Source organism: Octodon degus, unplaced genomic scaffold, assembly GCF_000260255.1.
Source record: "Octodon degus isolate 3935 unplaced genomic scaffold, OctDeg1.0 scaffold00009, whole genome shotgun sequence".
NCBI classification, from domain to species: Eukaryota; Metazoa; Chordata; class Mammalia; order Rodentia; family Octodontidae; genus Octodon; species Octodon degus.
The window spans coordinates 12,612,804-12,624,080 of NW_004524585.1; the positions used below are offsets into that span (position 1 = coordinate 12,612,804).

The 11,277-nt window shown below is 52.4% G+C and overlaps 1 protein-coding gene across 1 annotated transcript; it reads right to left on the reverse strand.

The window, feature by feature from the left end:
- Positions 1 to 2,620: 2,620 nt before the first annotated feature.
- Positions 2,621 to 9,187, reverse strand: Chi3l1 (chitinase 3 like 1). Its single transcript, XM_023708634.1, has 10 exons — positions 9,020 to 9,187; positions 8,779 to 8,808; positions 7,951 to 8,152; positions 7,421 to 7,477; positions 6,550 to 6,700; positions 5,794 to 5,915; positions 4,655 to 4,778; positions 4,082 to 4,264; positions 3,432 to 3,548; positions 2,621 to 3,240 (listed from the first exon to the last, which is right to left on the reverse strand). Exons 1-10 carry the CDS (start codon positions 9,042 to 9,044, stop codon positions 3,100 to 3,102), a joined length of 1,152 nt encoding a protein of 383 aa, XP_023564402.1. The 5' UTR covers positions 9,045 to 9,187; the 3' UTR covers positions 2,621 to 3,099.
- Positions 9,188 to 11,277: the final 2,090 nt, after the last annotated feature.

Sequence of the window (11,277 nt, forward strand, 5' to 3'; positions counted from 1 at the left end):
CTGGCGAGGGTCTTTATTCTGGGTCATAGCATGGTGGGAGTGCAGGGAGGACAGAGGGGAGTTCAAGACGAATGCAGCCTTTTTGCTGGGAACCCCAGTTGTGAAATAACTGATGCACTTCCATTCACGAAGACATCACCCCATGAAGCCCCACCTTTTAACACTGTTATAAAGCCGTTACATTTCAATGTGAGTTTTGGGGAGGGGGCGCATGCCAACTGTAGCAGGGACTAGGCTGCTGCTTGGGTCTCTCAGGTAGGGAGGCCAGTAAGAAACCAGCCTCCCCCAATTCCTGCTCCAGGCCTCAATCTTCCATGTATTCCTGAGAATGCTTTCCTTCAGGGTAGTAGCTGTGATGAAGTCATAGGCAGAGCTAATGAGACCCTGATAGATAGCAGCTCTCTGATACTTTCAATCTCCTGGTGGACAGGGACATTCCTAGTGGGGGAAAAGAGCCAGGTGAGGCCCAATCCTAGCCACTGATTCATGTATTCATTCAAAAAAAGTTAAAATTGGTAATAACTTAAAAGCCAGAAAATACTGAGCGTGGGGCTGGGGGGAGCAATAAAACTTTTACTGCTGGTGGGATGTGAATTGGAGCCATGACTTTGGGAAGAGGGAGACAGTGTGGAGTGACGTCGATCACGTACCGGCTGTGTAACCACGTAGGTCCACTCCTGGAAACGTTCATGCTGGGTCCCAGGAGACGTAATGAAAGCATTCATGGTAGGATTACGCCTACTAGCCTGGATCTTAGGTGAACAGTGCTCCCACAACAGGGGGAAGGATAAGCAACTGTAGAGCACTTATGCAACTATAAAGCAAAATATGGAATAAAATGAGGAGATTCGGCTCTAGCACAGCTGATCTCACAGACCTGACCGTGAGCCAAGGGGCTGGGCACATCGACGTGGTGTCATCTCAGACACATTAAATTCAAACGCAGGCCACGTCTGGAGTCTTCTTCAAGATGGTCAAGATGGTCAGCCCATAAAGAAGAGCAAGGCCAAAGCCAGAACAAAGGTCTGGATGGTGCTGGCCTCCAGGTGGAGAGACAGGGAAGTATGGGATTAAGGAGGCCTCAGGATGCCACCAAGTGTCCACTGCCTGCCGTCAGTGGTGGTCATCCAGGCTTTCAGTTCGTAGTAATTCTTTAAGTTAAAGAATGAAGTACGGTTTATGCGCTCTTTAGCATGAATGATGTATCATCAGCATGTATTATGTATCATACAATTTAAAAATGATCAAACATGCAATTTATTTAGGGTCCTCAGGAGCAGAGGATCTGGAGGGCCATTGGACGCAGCCTTGCCTGGGTGAACATGTCCTCTGCTGGGTCACTCAGTGTTCTGCTGGGCAGGAAGCAGGACTTGGAGACTCAATCTCCATCCTTGGCCTCTGACTCTGCAGCTATAAGCGAATGTGACTAATTCTGCAGGACCCTGAGTCAGCCCTGGATAGCTTGTCTCAAGCTGGGGGAAGGGTGGCCCCAGGGGATAGGAGTTGGCTCTTCAGCAGTGATCATGGCCCTGGGATTTTCAAAGACCCTGTATGGTAGGGCAGGCAATGTCCAAGTTTTGGGACCACTTGGTCCCACTGGCCACCGATGAAATGCCAGGTATCCTTAAGGCTCTGGCCAAATCCTTTTGCCTTTAGCAGAGCTTTGACCTTCAAATCAGCTGCATCTGCCCAACTCCGGCTGGTTCAGATTTCAGGGCAGCAGATAGGTATTTCCTTCCCTGCACCTCAAAGCAGAGTAACAAGCTCTCAGGCCAATGTATGATTATCCAAAGTCATAGATAATCCGAACATCAAGGAATCCACAAACAAATTCTCTTTAGTTTTGCAGTACGGATCTGGAGTCTTGTTGGGTCAAGTCATGTCCGGGGCCTGGAAGTTAACAGAAGCCTGGGAACATTTCCACCTCATGAAGACTAGAAAGCTGGCTGGTCTTCTGAGCCATTCCTAGTCCATCCATCCTCCCCCTCCTGCCATAGGCCAGCTTGAGCAAGGGAGCTTTGATCTCTGCATGGGTCAAGGCATGAGTGGGAGGGGAGCTAGATCAAAGACAGAGGGCTGGGGACAAGGACAGCACTGGGGCAGCCCATAGCGGAATGAATTGCCCCTGAGGAAATGAGCTGTGGGTGACCAGCAGTACAGAGCTAGGAAACCCGTCCCTCAGTGCCTGCAGATGTCCCAGCCCCTGAGAGGCCAGGAGGTTCGTGGGAAAATGTCTGCCTTTCCTCCCACCACCAGCTCCCACCACCCTTCCAAAGATCAGCAAAGATGAGATGTTGGGATTAAGGGGCTTTCCTTCCCAAGGGGTCTACCAGCCTCCAGGAACTGGCAATGAGATCTTTCAACAAGGATCTTAACTTGCAAGCCTGGATGGCAGTGAACTAATGTCTAGAAGGCCATCAGCCATGCTTGGGCGAATCTGAGGATGCTGCTTATTGGGGAGGCTCCCTGGGATCTGTCAAAGGACATGGTAGCCTCAACTCTGCAAGTTCTAGGCTCCCAAGCCTCAGAGAGAGAGAGAGGAATCCAGAAAAGACAAGGGCAGTGAGCCCAGAGGTTCCGTGTGCCCACCAAGACAGACTGAAGCAAGTGCAACCCACTGTTAAGCTCTTGTACTTTATTGAGCAGCTGTGGAATTAGGAAAGGGAAGTGAGATAGGAGACACGATTATGTGCCTGAGCAAAGGCTTGAAGCTGGACTTTGCAGAGGGTATAATTAGTATGGTCACTGTGTCTTGTAGGACGGTTGCCTACTTGGTGGCAGAGCTTGCCAAAGTGATGTCCTTTCATAAGGAGGACGGGTAAAGAAGTTGCAGAAATCCCCTTGCGCTGAGTTTGGAGTCTGTGAGCGTTTCCATTAATCAGCAGGTGGGTATTGATCCTGTGCCTTACACTGGTCTGCTCCCCAGAGCCGTATGCCGCCTCCTGTCCACAGGACTGAGCTCCAATCTCCATGCTGTGGCCCTCTGCACAGATTCCAAGTGGAGGGAAACTGAGGCTCAGTCAAGGGACTTAGCAAGTGATCAGGTTCCAGGCCAGCTGGAGGCAGAGGGTGTGAGGGTGTCGTTGGCAGAAGGCGGGGCTAAGCTGCAGTGAGTACGTCCTTGATGGCATTGGTGAGAGGGAAGGGCAGATTCTGGCCGCAGAAGGAGCCCTGGAAGTCGTCCAGATCCAGGCTCCACACCATGGCACCTGCCAGCTGCTTGCTTTTCAGGTACTGCGCCTAGTGGGAGGGGTCAAGAGGAGCCAGGGTGAATATGGAAGAAATGTGTCATGTGGCCTTTCCCCAAGGAGGGGACCACAGTACCACAGACCTGGCTCTTGGGTCAGAGGACAGGATGTCAGTGCTGGAGCCTGGCAGGGATCCCACCTCCCTCCTGGTCCTCAAGCATGCAAGACTCTGGGGAAGCTTACCTTGCTTTTGACACTTTCCTGGTCATCGTACCCCACCCACTGGTTGCCCTTGGTAGCGTAAGGGACCTTCTGGCTGGCGATTCTATGGACTGTGGCTCCACGGAGGAAGTCACAGACCTGAGCAGAGAACAGGACAGGAGGAGTGTGGGGAACTTTTGCAGGTCACCAGCAGTCACTCCCTGAAGCTCATTCAGTCCCTCTACAGCCCACACTTTCACTTGTGTAGCCTCCAGGCTGCAGGCTTCAAGCTAATGTATGAAAACATCTCAGAACTAGGCTGCTGTAGCTTGGGACTCTTGGGGGTCTGAGTGCCTCCTCTGCCTTAAACAGGAATGTGAGAAGTGGTGGGTTGGCTGGCTCTGAGGACCAGCCAGGTCTGCACAGGGCAGAGGCTAGACATGCCTCTTGGTCACTGCTCTTGCCTGGCCCAGAAGGGAAACTCCTGCTCTGTGGCCAGAGGCATATTTGGGGAACTGAAGGGAACTGCACCTGCTAGAGGCTTTTAGGAGCAAAAGGCTTGACCCCCTTCCTCCTCCTCAAGGATACTAGGTCAACTGAACATGCTTTTATTCCCAAAGAAGAAAAAGTGGGGGTGGAAGGACCCCTTCCCCAGGTGCTGCGAATCCTGCTTTCTCCCTTATCTCCATTACCTCATAGTAGGCGAGGGTCCCTGCCTCCTTGGTGAACCGGCCTGCGAGCCCTGGCCCCAAGATTGGGGCTCCAACTCCAGTCTCAGAGGAGGCCAAAGTGTAGCTCTTCCCGAAGGTTGGGATGCCCATCACCAGCTTGCTGGCTGGGACACCCAGTCTCAACATGTACCCCACAGCATAGTCCTGGTGGAGGGTGGGAAGGTGTGGGCTAAGCAAGCAGCCAGGTGCAGGTGTGCAGCACGCGAAGGGTGTGCGCTAGTGCTGTCACCTTGGCAGCGGAAGGGACAGTGATGCAGCGTCTCTGGGATTCCCCACTCCTCTGGGAACTGATCATTCCAGATTCATCAGAAGATGAATTTCAAGGTGTCACTCTTGGAAACTCCATTCAGGCACAGGCAGTGATTATTACTGCTTGACAGATGCCGAGTTCTGGATGGGCTGGTTATGACCAGGTTGCCTTTGTTTGCCATTGACACATTGCCCAGATAGCCAGGTGAACCTCCTGCCCCAGAGGCCCCAGGAGCCTCTACAGACACTCTGTGGTCCCTTGCCCTCTCCTTTCTGGGTACCCACCAAGTTGCTGAATCTGTCAGCCTTGCCATCCAGCTGGCCTCGGAAGAGGGGGCTGTGGTGTCCTGTGGCTTGGCGCCAGGCTCCATGGAAATCGTAGGTGAGGATGCTGATGAAGTCCAGGTATCTTGGAGGAAGAGTGTGAAGAGTGAGGTGGGAGATTAGGAAAGCTCTTGGCTTTACATGTGGGGCACCAGCAGGATAGAGCAGGGGACACAGACAGGCCCTTGAGCCGAAGCCCGACAGCTCCCGGGACTGCAGTCCTGGTTGTCGGGGCTCCCCGGGCTCAGGCAGGTATACTCCTGGCAGGGCAGAGGCCCTGACGCGCCCCAGCACTTGTGTGGGAGCTGGTTTTCATCTTCCTCAGCCCTTCCACCTGCCAACCTCAGTGTGGTGACAGTAGGTTAAAAGCAGAAACAGATGGCCTAGCGGAGAAAGAGCAGGACTCCAGGATGGCTCAACCCATGGCGCATGGGTACAAAGGAGTTTCCACAGCTGCACTGGCATGAATACGAGCATTAGGAATCTGGGGCAAATGGCCACGAGCCACCTCTGCCCTACCCTCGACAGGATCATTTCAAGCACCGAGCCAGTTCTCTAAGGTTCTGAAGGAGATACTACAGGTGTGTAAGATTACTGCTCCACACTCCTGGGATTCTCACTGTGCTCCTGGGCTTGAGAGAGTCCCTGCATGGCTGTTGGCCCCTCCGAGTCACATGCAGAAGGCACAGGGTGAAGAGGGGTAGGCAGCAAGACAGGGGCTACCTGTGTGTACCTTGAGGATGCTCCAGAATCCTAGAAATAAAAGGTAGGACCCACCCCTCTCCTCCGCCTGGCTGGTGGATTTGCGTAGCCTTTTCTATTCCCTTTCCCCAAATACATTCCTAGCAACCCTCTCAGCTAGTCAATAGCATTCCAAGCAGAGAATAAACAGGAAAGGCAGTGCTGGCTGTGCCCTGTTCGACAGATTGGGAAATTGTAGTACAGGGCAGGAAAGTGACCTGCTCAAGTTCACAACCTGGTCTTGGAAGAGATAGGTCCTGAAACTTCAGTCTCCTGACTCTTCACAGAATATGAGGGCAGCGTTGGGGAAGGAGGGGTATCTGTAGAAGCTCCTGGGGCCTCTGGCACAGGAGGCTCACCTAGCTATCTGGTCAATGTCATAGCCGGTGTCAATAGTGACCTTCCCTGCAGATACTGCTGCACTGAGCAGGAGCTGCTCTTTTCCCGGATGGGTCTCCTGTGTAAATTCAGTCTTCATTTCCTGTATGGGAGTCAGTGAGTGAGTGAGAGGCACCCAGGAGGCAGGATGCCAAGGTCTCTGAACACCCCATGAGTCGTCCTCTAGTCTGCTTGGGGCTCAGTGGAAATGATTTCAAAAATGGCCTATCCAAGGTCCCATCCTTGGGCTCACCATCCTTTACCACAGCTCAGCTGCACCAGTCCTGTCTTCAAACCCCGCACACCCTTGGGCAGTGACTTGCTGTGCAGCAGGGACCATTAGGACAGGGGTCAGGTAGGTGGAAGGTGTTAGCGTTTCAGCCCACGCTACTACACGAAGTTACAAAGCCAAAGAGATGGACATAGGTAGCATGACAGTTTGTTTCAACTGTCACTTTGCTCCTGGGGAACCAGAGATGCATGCACTGCCCCCAAATATAGCTGATGACCCTGAATGCTGTGAGTAGCAAGTAACATCTATTTCAGACTGAAAGGTGGACAGTGGTGGGCAGTGAGGGGCAGCTACTACACCCCTCTCTCCCACTGTGGCCATGGGGTATCATCCTTGCTGGAGCCCCCTGCCTGCCCCTGGAGGGCATCAGCTGCAGACAGCTTCTAATCCACCCGCACCCTGATCCTGCCACCCACCTCCTTGCTTTACCCGACCTGCCCAGCACCTTGATCAGGGTGGTAAAATGCCGCTTGTCTTTCCGCCCAGGATACAGCCAGGCTAGGTCCAGACCATCAAAGCCATGGGCCCGCAGGAACTTTGGCACCGATTTGATGAAAGTCTTGCGCTTCTGGGTGCTGGATGCTATGCTGGAAAATCTAGGACCAAAATCACCCCATAGTGTACTCATCACTGATGTGGTAGGTGCCCTGGCCTTGGGCAGGGTTTCTAGGACCTAGGAGCAGGGATCTGGAGCCTATGAGGCTCCAGGAAGGCCTGGTGGTAACAGCACCCACACCCAGGATTAGAAAGAGCTTGTGCCTTAGAGCCAGGCATTCTTGGTTTCCAAGCCTGGACTATCTATCACTCACTAGGCAGCCACTAGGAGAAGATTATAACCTAAGTGTAGGTTTCCTCACCTGGAAAGTGGAACAGTCATAACATCCCCAGCGGTGTCCAGAGGACTCCATATGATAATTTGGGAAAGGGTGTCTGACTCAGAAAGTCCTCAGCAAGAGAGAATTCACTCAGCAACAAGCCACCCTCTTCTCCAACTCTGTGTGCTATGAGGAGTCCTCTCTGGATCTCCAAGCCCCTACATTTTCCTACTGGTTTCTAGTCTGCTCCTCCTAGGTGCCAGAGCAGAGTTCACAGAAGCTCTTTGTTTTCAGCCCACCAAAGCGAGATCCACTGTCAACTTGCTGTGTGATTCTGGCAAGTCCTTCTCTTTTTCTTCATGAAGAAGGCCCAGGACAAGCATTTAAGCTACTGTGCCTAACGTGCTAGAGCCACTGTCACTCCTACACAGTGCACAGGGAGAGCCATGCCTCTTCCCTTTAATTCTTTTTTTTTTTTTTTTTTGCCCCAGGAAGTCCTACCTTTGAGAGCCGAAGTTCCATCCCCCAACAGACAGGAAAGTCTTCAGGTTGGGGTTCCTGTAGGGCAGGGAGGGAGGAGGGCCAGGTGGAATGAAGTTGCCAAGACACAGGGCCCATGCCTGAGAGGCCATAGGAGAGTCCCAGCTTTGGGTGACCAGCTGGGTGAGGCCTCTGATGTCCTCCTGCCCTGAGATTCAGTGTCCTCAGAGATCACAGACTCTGTGGTAGTTTCTCTGCAGTGCACTGCCCCGTCTGATCCCCCCACTAGGAAAGGCAAAGAACAGTGAATCAGGGTCCCACACATTTTCCATGCTCCCTAAAGTGGCGCCACCCCGGGGGAAAAGAGTGCCCCTTGCAGAGGAGCCCCTACAGGCTGCCTGTCATCACTCCAAACACCGTCCAACATCCACCAGCATCCCCTCCCATGGAAGCCAAGGCCCTCCAGTTCTGTGCCCAGGGGTGGCACTGTGGACCAGCACCCACCCTCGTGGGTAGACCTGCCCAGCCCCTCCATCATCTTGTGGCCTGACCTGCTTTTAAGTGAGTTCAGTGTGCCGTAGAGCTCAACATCATTCCACTCCCAGGTGTCGATCTCGTTGTTGCTTATGTTGGCAAAGCTGTAGATGATGTGGGTACAGAGGAAGGGATCGATGGCGTCTGGGAAGCAGCTGCCATCACCTTCCCGGTACTGGGACCAGCTGGTGTAGTAGCAGACCAGTTTGTATGCAATACCTGAAGGAGGAATCTGGGATGGGACCTGGGCCTCCCGGCTGAGCCCAGAGTTGAGCACCAGCAGGGTATGGGGGTGTGCCCTGGGGGAGGAGGGACAGAGTTGTGAGCGAAATGAGAATTCTTATATAGAAGGAGTCTGGCTTCTGGCTTGGGACCTGCAGTGGGGTCTTTGACCCTGGAGAAGTGCTAGCCTGTCTATTCTGTCCCCCTGGTGAGAGTGCCCCTGGCTGGCGCCCCACCAAGAACATAATCCCCAAGCCGGGGGGCTCACTGCCAGAGTGGGCAGAAATCTTCCTCTCATTCTAATTCCTCCCTAGCAAATGCAGTCCTTCCTGGACACTTGGTTTGGGAGCAAGGCAGGGGGGTTCCTGCCTGTGGCTCCATCAGGCTGTTAGTCGGAGCCATTTCTGAACCTGGAGCTTTTAGAGTTTGTTTTGAAGAAAATTCAGAGGAAAAAAAAAAAAATAGAGTGATGACCATCCATAGATGTCAGCAGCTTGGTTTAACAAATGCAAATGTCTCCAAGCCATGAGTCACAGAAGAAACCGGCAGAGTTTCCCGGTGTCTTTCCAAGCTGCAGGCCCCCCGGGGACAGGGTGGGGATTGGGTGCAGCGGGGCTACTTACAGCACTGGAGGAGCGCCAGAGCTGCAAAGCCTAAAGGGAAATCAGAGTCAGACCCCGTGCAGTCCCAGGCCCTTCCTTTCTCCCTCCCTCCCAACCCTCCCAGGCACGCAGAGCCACACACCAGCTACATAGACCCCTGCTGCTCCCGCCCCCAGGTGGGGCACGGGCCCACCATGCAGAAGATCTGTGGGTTAGGCTAAAACCCCTGCCCTGTCCAGCCCCACTTGGCCGGTGCCGACACCTGTCAGAGTTGCCCTCGCGCCCATCCTGGTGCCCAGCTACCTCTTCCTCAGGCCCCACACTTCCTTTTAAACCATCACATTCCACTCCTCCGCACCCAAACCGGCCCCTTTACAGGAACTCAGTTTGTGTCCGTGAAGGAACCACACAGCAAGAGGTGGGGTGGAGAGTCCCGCCAGCCACTAGGCTGGGGTTGAGAAACTCTGGAGTTTTGAAAACCTCAGGGCGGGGCTCCAGGGGGCACCTGCCAGCAGCAGAGCCACTAGGGAGGTGACTCAGCCATCTTTCCCAAAACTTCCTCCTGCTCCTTCTGCCACCACTTGGCTCTTGCCAGCAGTTTCCCGGATTTTCTGGCAGCTTCTCCATCTCAGCTCTCAGTCCAGGCCTCCAGCCTGGTTGAACTCGGGTACAATTGAGTTTTGTAAGCCACAGCACCCTGAATAAGGCTGTTATTGTATCGCCTTGCCAGACCAGACCTAATCTCCCCTCAAACTTCCTCTCCTGGCTGCTCCCACAACTGACCCAGGGCTGGGTAAGGACCAGGGAGCCGTGGAGGTGGCTTACATGGAGTAGGGAGGGGGCCCATATCCTTTCCATTCAGCAATTTATGTGCTGATTATTAAATGGAATGTGCAGAGAGGAGAGGGAAATTCCTGAGAATATTCTGAGCTCTGAAGTAATTTTCTTCTTCCTTTTTTCCTCCAGCAAAAATGAGCAACATAGGGTCCATTGCAAGCATAGAGCCTGGCAAAATCCCAGGTGTGAACACAGGCCCCTTGTGCCTCCCCTGGAAGCCACCATGCAGAAAGCCTCAGATCAATCATCGCTGTTCTCACAGTGATGCCCAAGAGGTGGCCCCTCTCTGCCACTCTAAGAGTAGCAGTGTGCATAGCTGGGTGGCAGAGCATGTTCCTACCATGCCTGAGGCCCTGGTTTCTATCCCTGCATCATTGAAGAGCGACCACAGAAGACAAGCACCTCTGCATGGCCCAAAAGGTTCAGGATCACTCTGTGTCTCCATCCATCTATAAACTAGTAAGCAGTGAGTGAAAAGTTCAGAATTCCATGAGCCAAGTAGGCTAGAAGCTTCCCAACAAAGCCCCTCCTTTCTGCACACGAGGAGGTGTAAGGGCCATGAGTGAGCTCCCGGGACTGCATCACTCTTCCCCCCACACCACCTCCCCTTCCTTCTCTCTTCCTTTAAAGTGCCATGGCCCCTCCCCGTTACAGTCAGTTCTGCAGACAAGAAGCAGCAACCGTGTGTCGAAGGTCACTGCTTCTTACTTTAATTCTTTTGTCCTCAAGATGATCGACAGCAATTAGTCAGTGAGAACTTTGCCCTGCTGGCTAGGGTACAGAGAGAGAGACTCCTTGGCTCTTCTCATAGAGCCTTCACAAAGCAGCAGATGTGGGCAGAAATATTCATAAGGTATAGGCTGTGAAGAAAATATTTTCAATTTTCATTTTTTCCTTTATTGAAAATGACCTCATAGGTTCTCATTGGCCATGCTCTGTGAATGATAAAATTTATAGTTCAATAATTTTCATGCATTCTACATGAAGGCAGCATTGTCCTAACAGATACCCACCCGCTGCCCCACCAAGGCCAGCCTCTGCAATACCGCTCCACGGGTTGCATGGTGGGCCAGCTCCGCCTCGTCTCATGCCATGCTGGCTCTCCATACTCAGATCCTCCTTTTGCTTTACTCTCACCTGCCTTTGTGTATGCCATCCACTTGAGTACCAACAGATATGAAGGGTCTAAGACTGTGCTTCTTGCAAATTAATGAGATAAACAGCCACAGTTCTATGGATGCTGACAGGTTCTGAGTCAGAGACCAGGACTTGTCTCATTCATAGCAAAGTAAGCAGCATGACCTTCATGTTTGAGCCAGTTACCCTCAGTCCTCTAGCCCCATGGAGTGACGTTGAAGTAGCTGTGTGGGTGCCGTGCACACAGTGGGTTCCACCACAGCAGAGGGAGAGCAAGCTTGCCTTGCCTGGATCCTGGAGAGAAATAGTACCTTTATTATACCAGATGGTAAGCAAAGCCTGCTTCTGATCCAGAGAGAAAGGCTATTTTTTTATATATTTATAGCTAAGTAATACTCCAATGTATAAGAGCAATTAATATACCTTTTTTCTTTTATTTATTTGCCATAATTTTATTGATAAACAAATAGCAATGAGACAGTTTCAAATCAAATCAGTAGGACAGTTTCAACAATTAACACACTGCATACATTCTTCTTAGTGGTT